At 41.5% G+C, this 27301-nt stretch overlaps 2 protein-coding genes across 3 annotated transcripts in view; one reads left to right on the top strand and one right to left on the bottom strand.

Moving 5' to 3' along the window:
- On the bottom strand, window positions 1-26668 carry CA12 (carbonic anhydrase 12). Its single transcript, XM_015872311.2, has 10 exons — window positions 16882-26668; window positions 13660-13680; window positions 10433-10612; window positions 9056-9198; window positions 8208-8303; window positions 6479-6542; window positions 5888-6045; window positions 4854-4980; window positions 1757-1841; window positions 1-801 (listed from the first exon to the last, which is right to left on the bottom strand). The coding sequence occupies exons 1-10, from the start codon at window positions 17162-17164 to the stop codon at window positions 723-725; spliced, it is 1236 nt and encodes a 411-aa protein (XP_015727797.2). The 5' UTR covers window positions 17165-26668; the 3' UTR covers window positions 1-722.
- USP3 (ubiquitin specific peptidase 3) overlaps window positions 1-27301 on the top strand; it is a 66390-nt gene that overhangs the window by 1024 nt on the left and 38065 nt on the right. The window contains exon 1 of one of the 2 annotated variants that reach the window (XM_015872289.2): window positions 11943-12083. The exons of the other annotated variant lie outside the window; for it this stretch is intronic. Coding sequence (XP_015727775.1) covers window positions 11984-12083 — 100 coding nt within the window. The 5' untranslated portion in view covers window positions 11943-11983. Of the gene's footprint in view, window positions 1-11942; window positions 12084-27301 lie in introns of those variants that run through there. 2 annotated transcript variants of the gene reach the window in all.

The following is a 27301-nucleotide window of genomic DNA, read 5'->3' as shown; positions in this document are numbered from 1 at the left end:
TCTGATGAAATTTGAGGAGATAACTTTAATTACCTTCTAATAATTAAATTACTAAATTCAGAAAACTAAATCAGCAAAACGATCTACGATATAATTGGATTTCTGTATGTACTCTAAAATCAGTCAAGATTTCACGATTAAATAAGAAGCAGCATGTTAAAAAGCAGCAGCTGTGGCAGCATCTCCCACATCATCCATATACATGCTATAAATAACAGCAGGATATTAAGATAAATAAGGTAAAATGCCCTTTTAACAGATCTGTGAGGATTTATAATGACCGGAATGCAGGATGTTGGTATTCATGATGCTTTTCCTGGATTACCCAAAGACCAAAACACAGATCTAGCAGTAAGGAGTACCTTGTTCAGAGTCTTCAGGTTCGAATACTTGTGGGAAAATCTTTGCTAAACAAACCATAAAACTGGAGTTTAGGATTAACCATAGAATCAGTTTGAAGACCCAGACTCAATAAGCAGCCAGCACGAAGAAATTGTGGGGAGGAATTTAGCTCTCAGCAGTATTCACTGATCATATCTCCCTGGAAAAGGAGAACAAAGGCTCCAGTAAGAGTTTGGGCTGGTACATTTTTAGAACACTCTGAGCTTATCATTAGCCAGGAGCAAGAGGCTCCGCTCCACAAGAGAGCACCAGGATGTTCCACTGGTGCAGGATCAGTCAGTGCTATGAGTGAAATGGGGCATCTGAGACAGAGCACAGCATCATAGTTTGGAAACAGCTTCTTCCTTCTGCTGCATGCCTTGCGTGTAGGTCACCTCTCGGCTCTCTTCATTTTTGCAGCTGAAACAAGACAGTTATATTAAATATTTGTAATTGTAATGAAGGAAAAGCACTGTTAGTTATTTAAGAAGTTCCATTACTTAAGCATGGAGTTATTTTCCTCTGAACTGGTGTAAATGTCAGAGTAGCTTATTGTTACGTTTGTTTCTGGAGAATGCATGCTGTGTGGCAAAGCCAACACCAGTCACACAGTTATATGAGCTGCACAGAAGTTTGTTGTATCAGTCTTGTTTTCCACAGTTTGACTTCTTGTGTCCAGCACTCTGGCTAAATGGCCTCTTGCCAGTGCAGATTGTTTCCCCTTAAATCGTGTGACCTTTGGGAGAGATTATCTCTAAAATGATTCCCCTCTTGTTTCACTTCTTGTTTTTCCATGGAAAAAAAAAAAAAAAGAAGAAATGGCAATTGGTGAGGCAAAAAAAATTGCAAGTTTGTTGTCTAACCCATGTGTGTATCCTGTTTAGTTTGGAAAGGAGTCTCATTTCGTAACTGTTTGTGGGAATAGCTAAACAGCCTTGTGTTTTTGCCTTCTCCCTTGTACTCGCATATTTTTCCCTATTTCTTGTCATTGTGTCTTTGAAGGATTTATGCAAGCATTGCTACAGTAGTTAACTGTGGTACTGTCAGTATAATGAACCATGGTGCTGTTTTTCACAGAAATCAGCCATTCCTCCAGTGGTGAAACAGATCCCTTAGGTAGGTCCCCCTTAATGCTTTAGGTAGGTCCCAAAATAAACATATTTTGCTGGCAACAAAACAAACCTACTTTGAAGTGTATGATAGTGGAGAAATAGCATCTGCTGTGATTAAAACTCTTGAAGGAGGAGTTCATACATCCTAAGGATCAAATGTTATCATTGTAAAAATTGCTTTCAGACACAGAAGCACTTCTCTGTATTAGGAAAAAAAATTGGTTTGCCTTGTTTTCCTGTGATATAACAGCAGAACATCTTACCTTCTCCTCCTGCATAGGCAACAGGCTATTACAAGAAAGATGAGGACTCCCACAATGCAGGCTATCACAACAGAGACGAGTACACCTAGAAGGGAAAAGGGGAAGCACACAGAACAGTTGAACTCATTTATGTGAGAGGAGAAAGCTGATTTCTAATCTGTCATAACAACTTTCTTCCCACATCTGCAACTTTCCTGCCATATACTTGTATCACTTTTGCAGTCATGGAATGGATGAGTTTGCACAGATGTGTATCAGAAAGTCCCAATCCCACAACTGAGTCCATAGTTAGGATGTCAAATCAGACACCTGCCAGAGTCATAAAACCAGCATGCAGCCAAAGGCTCAGCATGTGCCTTTGGTTCCCTGGCACAGGCTGCCCAGCAAAGCTGTGGGTGCCCCAAAATGGAGGCATTCAAGGCTGGGCTGAAAGGAGCTGTGGGCGGCCTGATCTGTGGGTGGCAACAGGCCCACAAGAGGGGGTTGGAACTCAATAATCTTTAAGGTCCCTTCCAATCCAAATCATGATGTGATTCTGTGATTTGATGCTGTAACATATTAGAGAGCATAAGCAAAAATGAAGAGCTAAACCCAGGGAACAAAGGATGTTAGATTGGATGCCTGTTGTTTTTTAGAGACAGGACATTACTGAATGTGAGCAGTTGAAGAGAGATGTGCTTTGTCATTGATAACATTGATTAAAGGCACCTAGAAAGGTAAGAATGAAATCCAGATTGCAGTCTGAACAGCCGAGTGATCTCATGTTTGCACTGAGATGTTAAGCACTATGACTATAATCTCACTTTTGATAAAGACCTTCATATATAATTTTTACAGTAGAAGTATTTTTGCTATTTTGGCCTACCCTAAGACCGTGAAGGTGAGTACTCTTCACTACATTTTCATATTTCATTCACACACTATTTTTTATGTTTTATCAAATGACTGGTTGTCTCTGAGTAAAAGCAAGTTTTGCTACAGTGAAGATGCATCACGTGGGCAGCAAAAGGTAGCACCAAATAGAAAATTACAGAACAAAAGCTTGTTGTTTAAAGAGGAGAGGTTGGGAACACTCAGGTTCGTGCTTTAGATTTGTCTGATGAGGACATCTTGGGAAATTGAGATAGGAAGCTTTTTAACAACGCTAGACACTGATTCCTGTTTAATTTGTGAGCAGTGGAAGGTTTGAATCTCTAGAGGTTCCTTCCAGCCCCTGCAATTTTGATTCTGTGAATGCTGTAATACATTTCAGCTGTGTGTATGTGGAGCTGATTTTATTGGAATAGGTTGCTAACAGGCAAAATAAATTTTAAGCATGTTTGAGTTTTGGTGAGTGATCCTTTAGGATTTGAGACATTTTGAATGTTAGTGCTTATTCAAGTTTAGATCCAAACTTGGATGTTCTAATACTGGAGTTATTTGAACTTGGGACACAAAGCACAGCTCAGTGGCTCCATCGTGTGGCGTTTGCACTGTGATGAAGATAAGCAGCTCTCGGTCTTGACACTGCAAAGGCAGAAATGTTGCTCTGAAGAAGTGCTTTTCGTTTGAGGTCTGGAGTGTGCACAACAGTATTTCTTTCACACGTTTCTGTAGTTGTCTGTCCCAAGCTGTGATTCAGTGAGTGGCCTCTCCTTCCCTGTTCAACAAGAGCGCCCTGTTCCTGCCTGTGGTACCTCTGGCAGCATCAGGCTGGCAGGCAGCAGCCAGGTGCACTTCAGCTGTGTGCTGGGGGAAAGCTTTTTTTTCCTTTTGTTTTTGCTTTTTGAGTTAAGGGACTGCACCTGTGAGGGAGCTTTCGTGGCTGGAGTAGGTGGAATGTGAGATTACAGGGATGATGAATACCTTTCTTGCAGTGGGTAGAACGCTTTTGCTGTGGTTCACTGGTGGCCAATGAGCCTTTGTAATTATGTGTACTTAGACTGAATGGGGTTTCTATTAAAGTAGCACTGAGCAATGTCTTCTGTAGCCATAGAGACCTGTGTTGTCACCTTGTTCTTGGGTGAGAACAACGGGGTGGACAATAACCCATACAACTCAGCCCTAGTAAGTTATGCCAATATTAAGGAAAACCTGAAAATGCTTTTGTAGCAGGTGTCAGCTCTGCATGGGAAGCAACAGTGTAGTTTAGTAGAGGAAGAGACAAATCTTGGTTTTGGCTTTGGCAGTGGTTCACAGCAGCAATTTTGAAAATGTCACTTCTAGGTCAAATTTGATCCTATAGATAGACGTAATAATGCTTATCCCATTTCTGTGAAGTGTTTAGATCCCTCGATTAAAACCATGCTGTCTGATTTTCAGTTATTCAGTAACTCATTACTTTAAGAATTGAGCGTGATTTACAGAGAAAGAGTAGACAGGTGCAGCTTAAGACCCAGATGGGAAACAGCATTTCTCATCCCTGTATCTATTATATATTGTTGTTGTGTAATGCTGTACAGTTGAGCTTTTAAATCAGCTCTTTCTCATAAAATGACTGATTATTTTTTTTTTCTTTCACCTATAACACTGGATCATACAATATACAGTGTTGCAAGTTATTTTTACTTGTCCAGTTTGAGTTCCTCTTGAGGACCTTTTCCAGTTCTCTATAAATACCCCAGGACAGTCTACCTGAAATGCAAAGCCGTGATTCCTTCTAAACTTGTCTGCAAAAAGTTGGCCTGATATTACTGAGAACCAGAGATGTAACTGAGGAGAGAAGGCCAGCTCAGTTAAGCTGGCTGAAAGAATTCAGCTGTAGAGAGCTAATTAGTGCTTGGAGTGACAGAAGATAGCCCTGCTAAGCATGACGAGGCTGAACAGTCTGCCTGCCTTCATCTCCTTCCCTTTGATCGGGGTCAGAAGGGCTGCTTGGTGTGGCTTGTCTGATAGCTGCTGTGAAACAAGACTTTGTATATACTCCTTGAATGCCTTCACTCTTACATAGCTACCCATGCAGATGGGGGAAAAAAAAAAAAAGAAAGCTAACTGCAGGAGAGTGGAACTGTGATATTTCTGTGCTGGTACAGTGCAACAGGACTGCCACGTCAGTATTTCATGTTATCCCAGATGGCTGCGTGCTGTTTCTTTGCATAGAAGGGTTTGTGCAGCTTACCTTCATGGAAGGAGATAAAAACAAGTCTTTCACGAAACTCCTGAACATTTCGGAAGTTATTGACCATTTCCAGGGGTTCTGGGTCATCACTCTCTGTGCAGTACATGGCTGTTTCCAGTGCCAGCAGCTATAAGGAAAAGCACACTGTTCAGCTCCCAGAAGCAGGAAAGATGATTCTGGTGTATCACTGACAGTCCATTGGAAATTATAGATGTGGTCAAACAGAAGGGGGTACGTGAAATAATACTTGGAAGTCTTATATGGCCTGTGAGCCCAAATAGAGAATAATGTGAAAACAGTGGTGTCTCTGAAACCCCTACCTGTATGTGTGTTTTATATACTGAAAAAGTATAGGGTGATTAGTAATTAGCTGACAGGAAAATTGAATGGGAGGAAACGTGGTGGTCCTTTGCAGCACAGTCTAAATCCTAAGCAGTACTATTTGATGAAGGAGCTCACCAAAGAGCTCATGCTTCGGTAAAATGGTCTGGTACAGTGGATGAAGTTAAGAATTGACTCTCATCACAGATAACACATGGTAATTAAATCTCATATTAAATATGATAAAAATATTTTTAGTAACAGCTTTTCCTTGTGTTTATAATTAGATGAATTGGAAGATAGTGATTACAAACTAATGTAATACGTCGGTGTCCACTTGAAAACAAAAAAGCGAATTAGATGAGAACAAAAACCTTAAGTTGGAGAAAAGTCTGGGGATTCAGGTGTGACAAATAATACATCACAAGCTTTTTAGAAATGTTAACATCTGCTCAATCCATCATGTTTAAGTTAGTCAGGATCAGAGCATGAAGGAACTTAGAGTTGAGTTCATCAACTGAAGATGGTCAACCCATAGTGAGTAGGGTATCGATTTAAGTCAGTTCTGTGACATGCACCCCACCTGAAGGATTTTAGCAATGGTCACTTTCCAGTTCAAAAAGAAAGTAAGACATACCCATGAAAAGAGAAGATCCATTCACTATTCCTTAACAAACATCGATCAGGACAATACACACTGTATTTAAACTTGCCTGCTCTTGTGAAATTTTAACAGGGTGCCGGAAGACTGTCCAGAGAACACTTGGGTAGCAAGGAGGAGTTGTCAGGGATCCTTCATAGCGATAATACTCATCTGGTCTGTCTGGTAGCAGTTCTTGAACATTGAAACCGGGCACATGGACCATCTGATCTAAAACAGAGGATTTGTGTTAAATGCTGCATCGTTACTGTGTGGGTGGTATAGTAGTGAAATGATTCTGCTATGCAGTAAGCAGGGTGCTTTATCTGATCACTAGGAAAAGAAAAACACTTTTTAGCAGAGATGATCCCAGTTTTACATAGGAAACCCAAAAGTCTGCAGTTCCTATATACCCATCTTGTCTTAGATACCAAGTCAGAATTTTGTAAAATAACCTGTAGCCATGTTAACCAAACAACAGCTGGTGCAGGAAGGAAGGGCCCCATGGGTTTGTGTCTTGCTAGCTGTACACTCTCCAGAGTAACACACTGAATATTCAAAGTCTCTCAGCTTATGACTGCTTTGCGTGGGACTGCAGGACTGTTTTTGCAGCTGGTTCAGTCTATCACAGGGTACCTGTCCAATATTCATTACAGCCACTCACCCTTATATTTCACGTTCCGGAAGTGCCTGAAGATCTTTTCATAGGATGGGTTGAAGGGTCCAATCTGTAACGAGCAGACTGTTAGCAACCATGCAGGTCCTTGTGCTTCTGCGCACAGCAGCAAGGAGTGTTTGATGAACTCTGTCCTAAGGAAACTGTGTACACTATCCAGATTTAAATTAAGTAGAATTATTCTTTGCAACTGAAATATCAAGTGCTATTCCCAGTAAGGCTTCTAGTCTCTCTATGGCTATTAAAGGTGCTTTGTTATACTCATATCTTAACTGCAGCGTAGACCTTTTGCACACACTTGAAAGGCTGAGTTGCTTTGCTTGTTCGGCCTGTAGCACAAAGGAGGAGTAGCTGTTTCCTCTGAGAACATCAGTAGACAGAAGTTCTCAACTGACAGGCTGTGCAGCTCGTCTGCTGCTTTCTAGTCCAAGCCACATCTTTCTACCCACAAGTATTTCTCAGTCCACTGCTCCTCATAGACCACAAAGATGAAGAATGAACTGTTGGGTAATGCAGGCCACTGGCAGGGGCAGTAACTCCGCTAGTGAGCAAGACCATGTGTTTTAACTGCTACCAACAGCTTTTTGGTTTAATAGTCATGAATTCTTTGGTGCTTAGCAACTCCTCTGACAGCAGACTTGGTACACTGGTGTCCTTAGCTGAACTGTAAAATCCGCTGGAAGCCTGAAAGGTTTTCAAAGGCCTAATCACCAGAATTAAGAACGTTCCTGTATTTGATTTTGAACACCATTATTTGGAGGAAGAAAATAACAGAATCCTCAGCATAAATACAGAGTTAATACTCTGAAGCTTTTCACAGTTGCAACTTCCAAATGAACTGAGATGTAGAACAATTATTGTCCAATTCGTAGAGCTGCTAGGAAGTGAGCTGGGCTAATAGCCACTTGAATTAGAGCTTGGTCTGTGGACATTGTCACTTTGTAGTGAAGTGTAGAAGTATTTGCAGACTTTGAGTGAAGGATTTTTTTATAACTGCAGCAAATCCCCACAATTAAAAATCGTCTTGATAGTTAAGCTTATTCTATTAATTAAGACTTTTAATTCTCAAGGAAATATAGATTTATATATATACCAGCTTTTCAGAAACGTTTCTTAACATCATTATTACCTTTAATTGCCCATATGTGTGGCCTCAGAGGGGGACATAGTAAACTTGTCCTGTCATCTAAAAAAAAGCACTGAATTTATTTGTTTGTAGTTTTGTATTGTATGTCATTCAAATATTCTTAGAATCTTGCAACCTGGAAACAATGGTCACATCCCAGTAATCTTAAGTTGCCAAAGGAAGGGTTGTGTGTATGTTTCTGCTGGGCTGACGCTGCTTTGTCCTACAGTAAGCAGTGCTGAGTAAGCAGGTTTGAAATTCACAGTTGCCTGTTGTTTGATAAGCTATACCAATACTTAGCTTGTAAACTAATACAAAAATTGATTTAACAATTGAAGTGAATTTACTGGAAAACATGAAACTGGAACAACTCCTCTTTTTTTTTTTTTTTTTTTTTTTTTTTCCCACCATTAGCACCTGTTTACATGTATGCTGATGGAATCTGGCCCTTCGTAGTGAAACAGAAAAAGAGGAACACTTGTTCAGCTGCAGTATTGTGAAATAACCTGTTTCTTTAAAGCTCTCTATGGACTTAGTTATTGAAAGCATATTTAAAAAGAAGAAAACACCACCCCCAGCCTTGTGTCGTACCTCCAGAAGAATAGCCAGAACTGCCAGTCCATTTGCTTTGTCCATTGCTGCTGTTATATCTGGATATTTCTCAGAGTTGTAATGTACAATGTGCATCTACAGAGAAGGAGAAATGGTTTCATGATAATGCCCTGGGCATGGTAACATTTTTATTTCACAACTGAAAAAGATGATTGCAGCCATCTCAAGCTAACAACAGTAGAACAGCATTCTTCAGTGGTTTCTGGGCACGGTGGTGAGATCCTTTCTGGAGAAAAGCAAAAGGTTTGAAATACCCGTTCCCAGCTTCCCTCTGTCTGTCATCCCTCCTGTCTACATGACTGGGAAGCAAAAAGAATGATGGTTTCATCTTCAAGGCACCTTGTTTGTAGTACCAGCATTATGTTATGGTAAATGTTTCTGAAAAAGCCCAGTGTTTCTTTAGATCATTTTGCAGTCCAATTGGCTTTCCAAAATCTATTCCCAAATCCATCATTTAGGATTAGGAAAGATAATGAGTAGTTCTTCAATGGAACAAAAAAAGCGAGTAAGGATAGGAAATTGAAGATATTGTTCAAGCCCAGTCAAGCAGTATTGTGCAGCTAAAAGATGGCAGAGAAACCAAGCAATGTGCTTGGAATTACTTGAGACACCCAGCATCAGCCCTGAGTTTAGAATATAACTCCTTGACTTGTAGTACTTTGGAGCCCACCTTATTTGTGGTGCACAAAGCATATTTTAATTGTACACCCAGATCATAAACACTTGGATTAGAAACTTGCAGCCTTTTCATACGCCAAAGGTAAAGATTCCATTTGAGATAGTGCCCAGCCTTCTTTATTTCTTTCACTGATTTGAGCATGTCTTACCTCTGCTGCAAAGTGCTTCCCACTGATTGTGTGCTCGGAGCCTTCTGACTTGTTTCTGTTTCCCCAGTGCAGGTGAAGTTGAGATGCAGTGTATTCAAAAGGGAGGTTTCTGATGTGCATGGTAGGTGACAGATGCATTTTCACTGTAAGCAGACCGAAGGCAGGTGGGGGCAAATGATACCACAGCTTTTAAGGAGGGGACAAATAAAACTACGATAGCTAAACCTAATATGTAGAGAAAGAACAAAGCAGAATAGCTACTTTCTTAACTTGGAATCCATCCCAGTCTGTAGGTAGGAGCTAAGCTCTTTAAGTTGTCATTAACTCTTTCTAAGTTCAGAAGAATTTAGAATATTCCTTTTTCTGTTTTCTTTAACTAAATGAACTGAATGTGGGAATTATTGCTCATGGAAATCTGTGTCCTCCTTGAAGAATGCAAGATTATCTCATGAAGGAGCAGCTGCAACCCTAATGCTAAGAAGCATTTCTTGAGGTCTGCTCTTCTGTCTAGCTGAAGTAGGTAATTGCATCTGGCTTAGATGGCAGTGAAGCACCTTAGCTGTGTGTAGGAGTAACTGATATGACAGTCCTAAATATCCAACTGACTTCTTCTCTAGCCATAAGAGAAGACAGCAGCAGACGCTGTAATAATCACCCTAACAAAGAGTTTATTTTCTATTACACCCAACGGAGAGATTGGTCTGTACCTGAAGAATGGGTTTATGATGCTGTACAGAGCAGCTTTACCTCACTGAAAGCATGAGGAAAAAATGAGAAGTATGCATTGTAAGCATGCTTTAACAGAGCATGCCAGAGAAGAGCAGAGACTGCAGAGGTTCTTTTAATGCTTAGAGGATACAAGAAGAGCCTTATACGTGTCCTTATTTACATGTCCTCAAGTGTCTCATGAAGGGAAAAAATGATGGGACTAGCACAACTCTTCTTGTATGTTGTGTTGATACAGTAGATACTGCAGATCTTTATGGGACTGCGGCTTCTCTGCTTTTTACTTTGTGTACTGACAGTTTTGGTGCAGCCAGGCAGGGCATGTTTGTAAGCTGTTTCTAATGATTTTTCTGTTCTTTTATCTGTTTGTCTTATCCTACACTATAGGAGGTTTCTACCTCAAGCCAAAGGAACAGAGTAGTGCTCCTTTTTTCTTTCTCCTCTTTCAATTCTGCTTGCAGTAAATCCATCTGTGCTTTGGACATTCACAAGTATCCCTAACATGTTCTCTAGATATACGTATGCTGATGCTTTAAAAGGCATCATAGCTCAATTTCAAATGATAATCAAAGTATTTTGCCCATAAAATACATGATTACAAACTCCAGCAACTTTCCTACACAATTGTTTGCTGTCATTTAGCCCCCTTACCTGAATGCCCATTATTAGTCAGTGTAAACTGGTCAGTGGAAGACACATTGTAGCCTATGAATTCTAAAGGTGAGAGATTAGAATCGTACTGGAGAATATCTTTGTGAAAATCTATTGGTGATTGAAATACTCCTCCACAAAATGGATATTTCTTCGGCCAGGTGTTCTCTCCATCAGGGCCTGCGTAAATTGACAAAGAGACACATTTGTCAGCCTTCTCTCTATCCAGTTAACACCCTCCTTTCCCTCCCCCAGACTGATTCAATTATCATTCGGAATTTGGAAGAGGAGCCTTTACTGAATTTTGCAGACTTTTTTTTATTTGTCTTTTCTCAAGTCCTGTTTCCAGTATGCCACTTAATTGAGAAGGGCCTGATTCCCATAGTAAGATGCATTTGCTGGTGGAGGAAATGCCAGCAGAAATCTCACATAAAGACAGTTCATTGTCCTTTGATTTCAGACAGCCTTGGCTGCCACTTTATAGCTCAGTGGATTAGGCCTGTGGTAACACCACCACAGCCAAATCCAGTGCTTTTGACCCTCTAATGGTGGTACTGTCTCTCCTTGAAGTCCTCATACACAAGTGAAACTCTGTCTATGCCAGCATTATTTACTGACATGAGTGACTTTTCCCTATAACATTTACAGGCATGGGTAGGTTAATGTAGTCCTGCATACTGAAGAGAACTTCTGACAGAAGTGACTTGATGTTGACAGAGGAAAGCTTCCATATTTTCCAGCAAACAAAACACCTTATCAAATTTTCCTTCTTGTACAAACTGTTGTGCTCCATCTAATAATATTGCACAGGTCACAGTAAAAAGCTAATTTGCAAAAATGAAAAGTGTTATGTTAATTTGTCCTGTAATAACTTGATCAAACTCTTGCAGAACTTTTTTCCTCACCACCTTTTGCCCTAGGCAGTCTCTACAAAGAATAGATAACATCAAGACATTTTTGGTCTACTTAATTACGTATGCATAGCAAGCGGCTGTTCAGAATCTCTGAGCTGGGACTGTTTGAGTTTAAATTCCAGAAGAACTGCTCATAACTTTTGTTGCTCTCTAATACTTGAAGATTCCTTGATTCTTTCTGAAGCAGGAGGATCTTTTGGGGTCACAGAGACTGATTTGGTAACTCAGGTCACTGGATCTCCTTGGATCAATTACTACTTTAAAGAGGCTATATTTTTTGGGGGGGGGAAGGGGGGAAATGAAGTTTTCCTAGTTTTTCTTTAACTGTTGCAGATAAGAGATGCTTCGTACTTGCCCAGTGGATAATTGTGCTCTCTGGAATCTTGCTTGTCACAGTGAATTTGTCTACATTTGACTAAAATTAGATAGCAGTGGCTTTAAGTCTTTCGCTTGGAAACTGAGGAGCCTGCTGTGAGCATGCTTGTGTTCGTCTGGAAGTACTTACAGAGGATGTTGTTTCTTGCTTCTCTTAAACTAAATAGATTTAGTTCCTTCATTTTTTTTCTTTTCCAGGCTGAAAATAGCACTTGTTACTTTTCTGTCATCTCACTAAGATGTTAGAGAAGATCCTTCAAGGATGACAGCGCTTGTGGGACTTGCACATTTGGCTGACCAACAGAAGAAGAAAGTGGGTCTACAAGGTGCCTGTGTTACTGAGGTTCTCACAGAAGATTCAGGTTCTCTTAATCTGTAGTCAAGTAGTAAAATGCACTGGGTCAGTAGCACGGGGAATGTCTGAGGTATTTTGCAGTCACGCAGAGTGCTCTGCCCCTGTTTTCAGCCAGCTGGAATCTGTACAGCTGCAATTAGCCCAGGGCTGAGTCAGTAGTGAAGGATGAGAGTCTAGGCTACGTGCCACAGCAACATGACCACATGGTTTCCATTTTGCTCAGAGCACAGGCAGAGCTCAGTCATACCATTCTACATACACATGGCCAGTACGTGTGGATCTTTTGCATGTGTCCAGAGGGAAACTTGTGAGTTAGAGGAATTGCTAAGGGCTGTAGCTACCCCTGCTGCCCCATTCAAATGCTGTATGAGAACATTTGGCATGTTCTAGTTCATTTGCTATAGCTGTCATTCCCTAAGGGAAGAGGATGTATCTCAGCACAGTTTCTTAGCAGCTCACTGGACTGAAGTTAGGATATACAGCAGAATCCAAAGAATCGAAGCACAGGTCTCCAGTTCTATCGATTGGCACCTGCATTTCTCCTCCACCCTTTACCTTGTACCTTGCCCCTCAATCTTGAGGTCAGCCTGCACACGCTACAGTGGCCTGACTTCCTTTGTTTTACTGTGGACTTAATTTTATTGGGGAGCATTGGGAAGCCTTAAGGGGTAAAGGTAAAAACGGTGGAATGTGAAGGCTGACATAACGAGTCAGTGTCAGTAGGAGATTATGGAGGACCGGCTCCTTTCTGCCTTTGCAGTCTTTCCAATTGCCATCTTTCTCTTTGCAGATCAACATTCCTTTTTTTTTCTTTTTTTTTTTTCCCCAGAAAAGAATCTGTGTATTTCAATTGCTATTTTGATTCTTTTGAAGTTGCTGTCATACGTTTTCTAAATAGATTTAAAAAACAGTAGTTGAAGGAAAAAATAATTAGGTTAGAAATAGGATTGCAGGGTCAAAGCACTGAATTGCAGTACATGAGGTTGAGTATTGTGAAGAATACAATCTGAATAATACACTGGTACTAAAGTTCCCCAGGCTGCAGAAGTAACCAATTTGAACGTGCATAGCCCTGGGAAGAAGGGCAGAATTTCCCCTTTGCAGGCAGTAAAAAATCCCATTGTTTTCTTTACTGACCAGCACAGTTAGGGTCATCTTCTTGCTGCTGGCAAGGTGAAAAACCTAAGCTGCTTTAATTCGAAGTATGTTGAGCATTTTTTGCTAATAATGAAATCTCTGTCCATATGTTGATGGTTATGGGAATATCTAAAGATATGTCAGCTGACAATTTTCTTTCACTTACACGTTGTGAGTCAGGTAGCCTGGAGCACAGGCAAAGTGAGCAGCTGTCAGCAGCAAGTTAAATAATGGAGATTCCTGGAGTTGTCGTTGGCTGCTCCAAGGGCTTATGAAGAAGCATTTTTTGCTGAGATTCTCAGTACAGCCTGTGCTTCTGTGTGAGTATGTGGTGTGTGAAACACAGCTCCGAATGGGGAAATGCTGGACAGAGGATTTGTTCACTTAAAGTAAAATTTCTAGTTAATTCTAGTCTTTAGTTAATTAACATACAAATTAGTACTTACCAATATAGGACCATTTTGACCCTGTTTAAAAACAAGCAAATTGTTAGTGTGAATCTGTGAAATTGAGCTTATGCTGTAAATTAAAGAAAGAAATTGCCCCTTAAATCCATGCACTGAAACTTACTTTCATCTGAGTTTCTAGTTCCAGATGTTGAGCAAAAGAAAGAAGTTTTCAAAGGTTATGAGCCCTTCCCAACCACATTATGACCAGGGTTATTCAGAGATCTTGCCCATAGGACTTGACTTTCTTGTGGTTGCTTAAATTCTGGAGCCAAAACTGTTTTCTTTTCTTTCTCTCTCTCTCTCTTTTTTTTTTTTTTTTTTATTTTATTTTATTTTTTTTTTTATTAGCCACAGACTATATGTATCTGCATATATAGAGCATCCCCCATTTCTTCTGGTGAGGCCAGAAGGAGTGTAGGCAGGGTGAATTTATCATCAAAATCCCCATGCCTAATTGAACTGTTTGAAACACATCAGGGGATTGCCTGTCGCTGCCCTGAGAAATGAGAGGCAGTCCTTTCTGCATAGGTTCTCTGGGATTTGCTAACTAAACCATACAAAAAATAGATGGACTTCGGAAAAAGAGGATGTGATAAGGGAACCGGTGTAACTCAGAAAATCCCAGGGGGTTGAGTGGGTGCTAAAATGATCAATATTCATCCATTGCTTAAGGAACTGAATGTGGAACAGTACCTTTCCATGCCTTTTGAAATGTCTTGACTTATTTAAATATATATATATATTATATATATATTATATATATATTTAATCTACTTAGAGTCATTCAACTTGCTGTGTAATTACAGGCACTTGTCCTGGCAGAGCTGAACAATTGTGGTTATTAGGCTAATGCAGAACTACACTCACTGAAATATCTGCTTAGGAGGCAGTTCTGGATGACGAGTCCTGCAAACACCATGAGGGTGTGCGTGTGTATGCATGTGCAGGCAGATATTAATCCTTAGGTGCACACATTTGCTCAGTACCTGATTCTTGGCTTTGTTTTTTTGTAGTCTGCAGTGTACTCGCAGCTCTTAGCCAAAAACTGCTGTGTGAAATGTTAGGGATTAATTTGCAGGGATGTGCAAAACAGCTGTACTTTGTTCTTACTTACTGATACATGCTGGAAACACTAAGCTCTGTGGTTCCAGTGCATCGGAACCAGTGAGCCTTGCTCTGTTACAGTGGAATTTCTAAAATGAGATGTGTGTAATCATCCTGGCTGGATTCCCCAGGTTCCTTCTGGAGGAGAGTACGTGCACTGTCTTCAGTTGCTACATGAGAAACCCAATATTCTTCTCCCCTTCTGTTTGCTGGGATTATCCCTTACTGAGGTTTTAGGGGCCGCTTGTGTCCTGTGGTCAGCACACTCTGTAGGTACCTCTTGCATACAGATAGTGACCAACTGTCAACATGTTTTAGAAATCCCCACAGCCTCGTTTGAGCAGGGTTTGAAGAAGCATTGGCTTAACTGAAATAGCTGATCTCCACATCTGCTCCTACTTCATGTTAATATATGCATGAAGTACAAAACCATAAATATATGCGTATAAATTTATAATCTAGAACAACCTTAAAACATGATATTTTGAAGGCTTTCAGCAATTTGGGCTTTTATTCAAAATAAAAATAAATAAAAACTTTAAATCTTTTACCAAGTGAAATTTTCCTCTGCCTGTGAGCATCTTTGATGCTCTGTGATTCACTATGTTTGTGCCTTTACTGATGAGCACAATTATAGCAACTTGTATAGCTAGGGAGAGGGAACATTTTACGCTTACTTCATTTAACTTAGGCTGGGAGATGAACAGATAACAGATGGCAGAATCTTCTTGATTTTGTTCAAATAAACATATCAGAGCTATGGAATTGATTGGCTGTCATCCGTGGGTTGTGAGAAAGGTTGGTGTTACCTTTATTCTACTTGATAATGAAATTAGACTGAAGCAGACTGTTTACACAGTCTCCTGAATTTGGACAGAAGTTTGGTTTGCACCTAGAAGGGTGCTACCAACAGCTCCATGCCTCTGAGGGCTCTCCTGCCTCTTTGCTTGTCCTGCAGTGTGCTGATGAGTGACACAGCTACCTGCCCACATATGCCAGAGGAGTTTCCTAGAGCCTGAAGTGTAGGTTTCATCAATATCCAGGGGATAGGTATGTTTCCATATCTAGCTGGTACTATTTACCACTGGTAAAGTGAGAGAGGGGAAAATTGTGACAATCTGCATCTTAATTGGATCTCTGACTTGGGAAGATGTCAAAAACGAGCAGGTGCTGTAGCTCACACCATTTGTAGGCACCAGCTGTCTCACTCCAAACTAGGAATTCTCCAGATTTCCCTGCAGGATGTATTGTCAGACATACCTTTTCAATACATCCTTTTACTTCCAGGCCTTCAGTGTTGTCATTCTGCAGAGCACTGAGCTCTGAAAGCTTCTCAGATGGGAGATTCTGCCGTTTAGCAATTTTTCAGAGGAAACATGCCTGAAATAACAAGCTGAGCTGAAAAGGCTGGAATTCCACCCTGAGTAGCTCATGCTGAAAACCTGGCAAAATACTCATCCTGGCAGGGCTGCATGAGAAGCAGACTGGTCTGGATTACGTGCAAACCTTCAGGTTTTTCCTTCCATGAATATTCATGCTCTCACACAACACTATGCTATAATTCTTCCTCCTATCCTGTAATCACGCTAAATGGATTGTAATAAGCTTGAATGGATGAGAATTAAGTCCTAAAAAGAAAGTGAGGAGTTCTGATCACCTGAAACAGGTCCCATGTAAATATAAGGCAGTGAGGTTTATTGCATGGGAAACGGGGCGATTCACAGGGCTTGCATTTTGTTTTGTTTGGTTAAAAACTAAAAAGAGCAGAGAGAAAGATGTTATGGTTCCAAAGCAAGGTGTTACTGACACCAAGGAAAGCTGGTCTCTGCTTCATAGATGGATCACAAAGCAAGGCACGCTGAGCACGCAAGTGGTCTGTAACGTGAACTAAATCAGAGGACAGGTTTCTGTTTTCTTTCTAAATCAGAATACCTATTTTGAGAAATTGAAATAAGGGCACCAATTCCAAACACTACAAATTGCAACGATACACATTGAATGCTATTGAAATATTAGTTTAAAAAAGCACAAACCTAAACAAGCGCAGTGTTAGTTTTCTGCATACATTAGCTACCCAGCAATAAGAGCAACAATAGCATAGACAAAAGACTTTACCATTCAGCGACGCTGGTACCGAGAGTTGTATCTTTAGGAAGAAAATGAGCACAGCGGTGACTACGGCTCTATTGCAGCTCTTGACTGACATCTCAAGGAAAGTCTTGTAATATACCAACAGTTCACACGTTTCTCTGTACTCTGAAGAAAACTCCCTTGTAGGTATCTGGCAAACTGCAGATTGCACACATGCAGACCTTCTGCTAATGAGTAATTGCCCTTCTGTTTCCTTGTCTCTCTCCCTCCTTTCAGGTCTGCTTTTTATAAAGCTCCTCGGACTCATCCCAAAACAAATGATGTAATCAGACCTGCCTCTAGGTCACAGCACCCTCAGAAAGCTGATCCTGTCCTTGATTACCTCTATTTTATTGAGCTTCTGAGGGGACCGACTCCAGCACTTATAAAGCAAATTAAGATGTGGAACTTAAGAAATTATGTAGCAGAGCGTACATATAGAATGAGTCCTTTGCTTTTGTGAACCAGACCACAGCAGAGTTTTTCTAGCCTATGTCAGAGCAGCTCTCTAAACTCCCATTTTTGGATAGGTGTGATTTGAGCATAAAGGGCCACTGTGAGAACTGGAGGGAGGGCAAGAGAAGTGAGGCTGTGTGGGGCACTGTTGATGGGACCATGGACACGTCCCAGGCAAAAAAAAAATGTCCATCTTGTCAGGAAGAATTCTTTTTTTTTAAGCTGGAAGCTCTTGGACTTGAGAGTACAAGAAGCAGAGGGGAATGGACATTCATGAAAAAACTGCCCCAGATTTAGAGGCTATGTTCAGGACATGTGGGAAGGGGTAGAGAGGAGCACAGGGCGTAGATGATGTCCTCTTCTGAAGGTGATTGAGGAGAAACCTCTTAAACCCAATGCATCATGGATAGCTGAGGAGAGGGAGGTGGGATTGGAAAGACTATTAGTTGTTCCAGTTAAGTATGTTATTATTTATAACTGTTAATAACTACTTACTGTGTCTTAGTAACAACCATGTAGCACATATTACTTTGAGCATCTTTATTTATCAAATGCTGTTTAACTGTTTAGTGTTATTAGTCTTACTTATTTTATTCCTAACATAATGCATAAGACTGATAAAGACAAAGGAAAATTGCATTGCTCACTTCTATCTAGATTGTAGGTAAGGATGTGCTGCATAGCACAATTCTGGCATATTGGTGCTATTTGTCTGTAGTTCTGTCCCACCCAGGCTACTGTGTTTGTATAGAGGGGCACGAAGAGTCTACTGTGGTTTTTGTAGAAGAAATTATTTTGTCACAATCCTTAACATAATGAATGAGCAGCTAAGGCTGATATCAGTAACAGCTGAAGATGCCCTCCTCTACAAAATGACCTTTTGCGTAGAAGGGTTTGAACTGAGCATCTATCTGCCAAAATACTCCTTCAAACTATCTCTTCCTTTCTCTTTTCTGCTCATGTTCTTGAAAGGTTCACTGTGTTGAAGTACTTTTTTCTTTCCATTTCACACCTTTCCTGGCCCAGCTGCTGCTGTCATTTGGCTTTACATCCTCAGGAGGAATTCTGGGCAGAGCTGGTGGATAGGAAGTGCTTTGCTTGCAAAATACAACCCTTCCCCCCCAGAGCTCCCCCCAAAAAACAACACCAGCACTTCTCTGAAATGGCTGACACTGTTTTCTCCAGCAACCAGACAGGGCTTGCAGTTTGATTCTATCTCGATGAAATGTTAGGTCGCTAGCAGTTGGCTTTCATCTCAGCATTGATCCAAGGTGGAGACAGGCAGGACAGGGCTGTCATGGATTGGTGGGGCTCATGAGAAGTTGTAGATTTGAATATACATGCAGGTCAGCATCACTTGTACTTAAAAATGAAGCCCAGAAGCATTCCAGTGGGATCAAAAAGGAATTTTAGTGGAAGGCTTAGGAATTCATCCTGAGTCCTGCATTTGTCCTCAAGTGACAAACCACTAGCCTGCAAAACCCTCTAAAATATGTTCAACCTCTCTGAAATTCCCTATGTGTTACTTGTTTTCCATTTGCTCTCCCCAAAATATACTTACGGGATAAATACCTGCTATGGCAGACTAGCCCTGTGAAGTCAAATTCAAGGGTTTTTGTGTGTACTGAAGTATTTGCTAAATGTGCTGGGAACTGTCAAACTGGGCAGAGCAGCACTCCATGATTTAATGTATGAGAACATCAAGTGCTACTGCATGGCCGCTTGTACAGATTCAAATCAATTCTCCCCAGCCTTTTTTCTGCTCTAACTGGTATTCTGATTTATTCACTTCACTAAACTTAACCTCCTAGATTGCATTAGGGCATAGACTGTTATTGATGAAGCCTTTCCCCACTAAGCTGCTAGATTTAATGTGAATGTGGACATAAGCAGTCAACCTGTTACTGCTCTGATGACCAGGTTGCCTCTGCAGAATACAGGGTGGCTTTTACACAGCTCTGAATGGGCAGGAATTTACATCAGCAATGCAGCAACCAGCATTAAATGGTATCTTTGGTCACTTCATTCAGAAGGAAAAAAAGCTAAGCAGGCACTAGGTTCTTTCTTGGGGCTCTGATGCACTGCAGGACTGACTTGTGCAAACACTAGAACAGTCTCAGAGGATATTCCTGCAAACCAGAATGTTTGTTCATGGTTTCCTTAGTTAATTTTCCTCTTTGAATGCAGCTGACAGTAAAAGTCCAGGACCTGCTATAGAAAAGCTGACAACGTAGTCAGAAGGGCATGGCAGAAAAGAAACAGGGAGCGATGGGAAGGGGGGGATAGTAGGATGAACCAAAAGCCAAATAAAGAAAAATATCACAAGTACATGCAAGAGTTACACTGCTCTGATGGACTCCTAAAACTGCTGCAAGCAAGGTTCATCTCCCTTTTGTTGTCAGGTTCTCTCCCAGACGCCTCCCAGAATGATCCTTCCCACTCCAGAAGTGTTCAGACAGCACAATCACAGCAGCTACCTACTAAGTTGTGCTCTCTTTATTCTGGTTTCCAGGACAGTCTGACATCTTTCCTGGGTGTTAACCGCTCACTTAGTTTTCATTATGTTGACTAAACATAATGGTGACTTTGATGAGGCATGCAAACACAAACTTGTGGAGAAACAGCGCTGAATTACGGAGACTGTCTATCTCAGTAGCAGTTGATGACTTTGTGTTTCAAAGGACATATTTCATAAAGTGAAGCTGGCTGGAAAGTATTAAATCTTAGTTCAATTTACTTCTTGAACTCACTGCACAAGGAATTAGAAGTTATTTAAAACATACTCAGTTTCTTGTCACTGCATGCACCCTTGCACTTTTCAGTGGCTCATTTGTACCATCCATTTTTTCCTCTGATTATTCTTTCTTTATGCTGTATGAAAAGAATGAGTTACAGGCTAACGACAGGGTTAGAATGCTCACTTTTACATTCCTCTGCTCAGAGACCAGATGGAATAGATATACAGACCCAAAGTGGGGATGACTCACTGGGCTACAGTATCTTAGGGCTGTACTAAGGGCAGTTGAAACTGGCCAAAGAGGGGTTGTTCTGGTGTAAAAAAAGTTGCAAACCAGGAATAAAGGCTGAGAGGAAGGTATTATTGGATCAAGCCTTATATAGCTGCATTGGTGTAATACATAAAAATGTAGGCTAGTCATTTCTTCAGCTTATGGCCTGGAGTAGCACCTACTGGTGGTTTATATGATGCTGTACTTATCACAAATTGCTTATGGTGATTTCCATTCTCACAAGCTGTTTTCAGTGCTCGGAACAAGACTATCACTATTGTTTTGCACTGCAGCAAAAGCTAGATCATGGAATCATTAAAGTTGGACAAGGCCTCTAAGATCATCTAGTCCAACCATCCCCACTAAACCATGTCCCTAAGTACCATGTCTACCCTTTCCTTAAGCACCTCCAGGAATGGTGACTCCACCACCTCCCTCTGTAGCCTATTCCAATACTTCAGCACTCTTGCTGAGAAGAAATTCTTCCTAATATCCAGCCTGAATCTGCCCTGGCACAACTTGAGGCTGTTCTCTCTCATCCTGTCACTGTTATCCAGGAGAAGAGGCTGATCCCCACCTCACCACAGCCTCCTTTCAGGGAGTTGTAGACAGCTATAAGGTCCCCCATGAGCTTCCTTTTCTCCAAACCAAACAATCCAGGTCCTTCAGGTGCACTTCATAAGATGTGTTCCAGACCCTTCACCTACTTTGTTGCCCTTCTCTCAACACTCTTCAGGTCCTCACTGTCTTTCTTGGTACCCAAAACTGAACACAGCAGGGGCAAACACTGAACACTGGTGAGGGGCAGCATCACCAATGCTGAGTACCAAGGAACAGCCACCTCCATGACCTGCTGGTTGCACCATTCCTGATACAAGCCAGGATGCCATTGGCTTTCTTGGCTACCTGGGCACACTGCTGGCTCATGCTGAGAGAAAAGATGTCACAGAAAATTTATTTTAACTCTCTATCCCAGGCTTTTTCTTGGACATCCAGTGGCATCCTGGAGTTTACACAACTGAGAAAGTAAGTTCCAGGTTTACTAGGAAGCCACATTTTACTTCATTGCATGTGATTCTTTACTCTGTGTTATGTCCATTTCTCTTCAGATGCAGTCGCAGCTGTCACAGAAGCAATTTACTACTTGTCCTGTCTGCCTATTTTTCAGTCTTTGATGGTCTTCCACTTCAGCACAGCAAATGCTGCGCATGTTCCTTGTGGTATCCACTGTGGAAACACACTCTGTTATATATAGCAATTGGTTGAACAGGATCTATCAAGAAAGAGTAGGGCTCTTTTGGCAGCAATTTGAAGTTCAGACAGAAGACCAGTCTGAAAGCTCCTACCTGGCACAAAAGAGCAGTTCAGTAGAGAGGAAAGGCCATAGAAATTTAACCTTCTAGTGAGCCACAGCAGAGTTCTTTACTGTCCAGATTTGGGTCTCACCTTTAGTAAACTGCTCTCCCTCAAGTGGCAAAGTTTCACTGCATGTTGGCCTTGAATTGTTGGGTTGAATTCAACCTATTACAGTAAAACATCACTGTTAAATAGCTTGGTCTCATATCCCAGCTGTTGGGAATATGCAATTTGTATTTAAACAGTAGACTAAACTGTGATGCTTAGAATAGTTAGAGCAGCACCCTTAAAAGAAACAGACTGAATGTTGTATTTACAGTGCCATGGCTATAACCAGTTAGAAATCTGTCTAATCTTGGCATGTATGTGATTCAAAGGTCCAAATATACTGCCAGTTAATTTCAAGGCCTTAAATTCAGTTTCTGAGAAAAAGTCCTGTTGAGTGTCTACAAGAGATGTCTTATAATTAATCATAGAGTCACAGTATATCCAGAGCTGGAAGGGATCTGCAAGGATCACCAAGTCCAACTCCTGACTCCACACAGGACTACCCAAAAAGTTTCAGACCATACTTCTGGCAGTGGCTGGCAGTGCTGTGCTTGATGTACCCCAGGGTACAGCTGTCCCTTCTGGTCACCAGAGCACACTGTCAAACAGAACCCCCAGATCTCTTTCCGTGGTCCTTTTCTTTAGTGAGCTTAAACCAACTGCAGCCACCCTGGTGAAAATCCTGGGTTTTGAAGACACGGCCATGGAATCAGTGAGATGCACAGCAGACTTCCCTGCTTCTCAGCCAGTAATTCAAGGAGAAATTCCTTTAATGAGCTTGTGCTAGTTGTTACAATGCCAGTTATTGAATCACAGCGACTAAAGGACTGGGGAGCCATTCGCCTGCCTTCCTTCTTCCCATTTCCTGCAGCAGCCATGCATTCCCCATGCTCTCACTTTCTCCCTCTCCAGAATGCTGTAGTGAGATACCAAATTGCAGAATTTCTAGAAATTGAGATGAAAAATCTGAGTAGGAGGCTGGGCATTACCATTTAGTTTAGCTTTTGGAAAAAAAGCTCATCTTTACCTCATGGCAAGGGACAGAAGGGAGGGGAGCTCACCCCACTGTACCTTTCCTCTCCTTTTTCATCCCAATGAGTGAAGGTGCATGAATTTGCAGAGCCCCCTGTAAAGCAGAGGCATCTGCAATGCCAGTGTTTTGGTATTAGGGGCAAAACACTGTATCTGAGATGCTGTATTGAGGTGCTGACTAAGCGGGAATGATTAGATGTCGCATTGAGAATAATTCTTTGTGATTTTGTTCTGAAGCTTAAAAAATGTGTTTGTAAGGCTGATGGAGACAATGCAGTGAATGTTAACTGTCTTCATCTGTTCAATATATCCAAGTAATGGCATTGATCCTCTAGAGGAAGATCCCTCCCTGTTTTTCATGACAGTCTTTGATTTATCAGTCTCTCCATTTACAAGGACTCATATTTTTCCCCATCACTCACATGGAGCTGTGAGGACCTAAGTCACTTAATGGGGGAATGGAGAAGTGTGACTTTATGAATGATGTGCAACACAAATTGGTGCCTAAATTAGGCGCTGACAAAGTTCCTTGTCACCTGTCAGAATGGGGACCTCTGCCACCACGTGAAAAGCACAGATGGTATCCTACATTATGAAAGGTTACCTAGTGAAGTTGTGGGAAATAATTAAAGAATCTCAAAGGCAAACTCCTCTCTGTGGTCACTGTTGTGACTAACAGGGGTTCTCTGTACTCATCTAAAAACATGCTGGGGATTTGCTTGTGTGGGGGGAATAAGAAATGATCCCCGCAAGGTGGCAACAGATCAGAACAAATTTCTAGCAGAAGTTTCCAGCAGACCAAAAATGTGAGTTAGTGGCACTCTCCGGTGGGCTTTATATAACAGCTAAATAATAGGTATGTGCTTGAGCGTCACTATATTTGTCCTGTCTGCACACATTGGAAGCCCAAGGTTCTGGTTAAAAAAAGACTCACACAAACAAGGCAAGAAGCAGAGTACAGCAAAGCAAGGCGTTCTGCTAAAGATGGAACATGGCATTCTCCTCGCTCCGGGATTCTGCCAGAAATACCCCTTATAACAGCGGATTGTTGGTGTTGGCCTCAACAGCAGTGCTTGTGCTCTGTTTATTCCATTCACCAGACATGGTTGTGGTGTTGGCTCAAGGTCAAACTGAATGTGAGACACTGAGTAGCCAGATAAATGTCCTGCTATAGGGAAGACATAGGAATTTGGATGTACAGGATCAGCTCTGGCCTTGCCTGGTTACTCTGCCAGCAGAGTGGAAGAAGGGAGGGAGCTGGACCAGAGTACAGGAGTCTCTGTGATGGATTTCAGTTTCTGACTGAATGACTGACTTCCCTTTGCTTTATTTCTGTCTCAATATCTCAGTAATCCTCTGTAGATGCTTTGCATGTTGCACCAGTCAGATTCATAAGGCAGGATGAACTGGGAGGGGGTTGGAAAAATGTCCTTGCTGCTGTTTCCTCCTTCCACTGGTACAGCTGTGCTCTTTGTTCTAAACATACAGCTGATGTGCTGCTGCACAGAGGATGAGTGCTAACGCCCCTTGTCACCACTTCCCCAGACTGACCATCACAAAATGGCTGGTGGAGTCAGACATCAGGTCCTTTAATTTCTCCCGGGGTGTCTGCGTGGCTGAGGGGTGTGATATGCCCATTAAGGTCTCTAGTTGTCCTGTTACAAACAAAAACAAGTAACTGTGCCAAGTCTGCTTATGACTGGAAAAAAAAAAGAAAAGAAAAAAAAAAGAAAAAGAAAAACAACCCCCCAAAATTACTTTGCAGCTTTTTCCAAAATATCTTTAAACTGCCTCGAGTGACTCACTGATGCCTGCTACACATTGAGAGATCCAAGGGTATATTTTAAAATAAAACAAGAAAGATGAACATTAACTCTTCTTCAGCCTCAGCTCCAAACGTATTTATGGCTTAGTGTTCTGAGTTGAAAGCATTCTAAATCAAGAAGGGAACCTATCCTTAAGCGACTGCAGGATGATTAAAATAGCCATCTCCTCCCATTGGGCTTGTGGAATCGTCTCTACTGGTGCAGAAACTCAAAGCTCCAAGCAGTATTTTATTAGCTTTGGAGACTTAAAAAGCTTTCTTGGTTTTCTTGCTGGTAAACACTTTGCTAGTCATATGTGGGCTTTAAAAGACAGGGTGATGTCAAAGAAGCCAGTGTTTTAGTTTCCCAGAAGTGCAAACCTCTTAATAATGGCTGCAGAGGCCAGAGCACGAGGGGTGGTGGGAGAACAGAGCGAGGGCCAGTTCTTTGCATGAGGGTGTGGCTGTATTTTAAGTGAAGTTTCCTCTGCTTTTATTTTAATAATGTGTTCCAAAATCATTAACCATATAAGCTATCATCCAGCAACATGAGGAATCCACATCTTTGGGTCCTTAGTCCTTTGGGGAAGGCCATGCACCAGTGGTGAAGCTGCTGGTTTGACGCCTCCCCACGAGTGGATTTTGCATGCACCCCCTCATGGAGCTGTTGGGGTTCTCCCACTGGATTGTCTGCTACAGCAATCTTGTGTCCAAAGCTGCAACACACTATTTCATGCATAGCAGCAAACACATTATCATAGCAAATAGTACCTTATATGCTGTGGGAGAATTAGCATAACCCAGTGCTGCAAGCTGTGAGCATTCCTGGATAGCCACTGTTGTGACTGCTGCATGCTATTTACTAACAGAGGTGCTGCTGGGAATGGGAATGACAGACAGGCGATGCATGAGGAGCTTTTCCACATCATCTGCTCAAGTCTTTCCAGATGATGGTACGTCAGATGGATTTGGAGTCACTTTGGGGCCTGATCAGCAGCACAGCAACTGAAGTTGCTGGTGTGGGTCTTTTTTCTTCCTTTTCTGCCTTCATAGCTAGAGTGGCCCCATGCAGCCTTTTATCCTAGGATAAAGAAGAATCCTAGGATTGAAGCCTGTGCAGATGAGAAGCTCTAATGAGAAGCTGGGCTTGTTGACCCCTGTTGCCTTAGGGAACAACATAATGAGAAGCTTTTCCTTTGTGCAGAAGTACTGATTAACAGTGATGTAAAGCTTCAGCTCTCAATCTGTGCACAAAATTGCTGATTACCTGCCATGCTTAAGAGAACCTAAATGCTCTTGGTTATTTACATCAGCCTTTTGATTTACTACAGCTGCTATGTTTACCCATTTGGCAAGCGTATCTTAATTATACTGTACTTCAAAGCTCTGGTCTTTAAGTACCTGAAGATGTGGAACCAGCCGTTCTCCCTTGGGCTGGCTTGAAGTGGCATGAAGTCTGACAAAGGAGAACCGGTTGTCCTGAACTAAAGACTTATTTTTAAAACTACACTACATGCCACACACATTCAAACATTTCTTGGGCTTGGGTACTCAGTCATGCTTACAAAAGTAAAATCTCATTATGGTCTTAAACACAGGCCTGGCATTCTGCTCCACACGCAGGCCTTTACCCACCTCAAGCACCATGCTTAGCACAGAAACAGTACAGCAGTGAAGTCTTGAATTGCTGGGACTTCAATAATTTTTAGGAAATGATGGGATATAAAAAATGATTTTCTACTGAAAAAGTAACAATTCACTACAAGGAATGCTATGATGAGATCCATGCATCACTTTTTTGTCCAGCTCTTCGCTGCTTTACAAAACTGTGCTAACATGCAGTGGTGATAGACAAGACACCTACTTTTGGCCAGTTTGATGTTGCTTGTGTATGTGAAACATGGGCATTTGTTTAAAAGAATATGGATTCATGTTGTTAGGGATAGACGTGCCTGCCAAGATACCAGAATGTAGTTATGGAGATACTGCTTAACTATCTTTGTGTGAGTAGAGGCGGGGAAACAAGGGACTACAAGAAGCAGCAGGTCGTCCCAAGCTTACTCATCTATTCCCTCATCGCTGCTCTTAAAGCAGACTTTTAACAAAAGGAAATCATAGTAATGAAAGGTTTTACTGCATTATGTGTCACCTTAGTTTCTTTCAGGCACAGAAATGCACACGAACATGGTACAGTCAGAGTGAATCGAGGATGGCTGCATGATGTGAGCATGAATGGGTTACTAAGCACTTACTGAGGAAGTGCCAGGAAACCTTTTATTTCGTGGTGCTGTGTAAATTCTTGACCACACGGTCATTACAGAAATCACTCTTGGTACCTTCTAGATTCTGGCAGGTAGAGGTGAAGTAACATTGCATAGGAGCTATTAAATAACTGCCTTAACTATATTGAATCTAATTGTACAGGGCTCTGCGTGAAAGAAATAATAGATTATATAAAATTTCTTCAGACAGTTTTCTCGAATGTGATTTGTATCCAGCTCCAAACTAACTTCCCAATCCCCCAAAATGCCACGAATTTAAATAATTCAAAATAGATTTGTGTCTTGAGCTTGTTTAGTATGTATGAAGCAAGTCGGAATCCCAGAAAAGGAAGTCAATATGGCACAAAGAAGATCTGTGATAGTTTTGACTCCAGATCTGCTCTGCACAGATGGTGCTGTGCTGTGATACGGCGCCCCCT

The sequence above is a fragment of the Coturnix japonica genome, chromosome 10 (assembly GCF_001577835.2).
Source record: "Coturnix japonica isolate 7356 chromosome 10, Coturnix japonica 2.1, whole genome shotgun sequence".
NCBI classification, from domain to species: domain Eukaryota; kingdom Metazoa; phylum Chordata; class Aves; order Galliformes; family Phasianidae; genus Coturnix; species Coturnix japonica.
The sequence above is the reverse complement of the archived record's forward strand: the minus strand, read 5'-3'. Positions and strand labels throughout refer to the sequence as shown.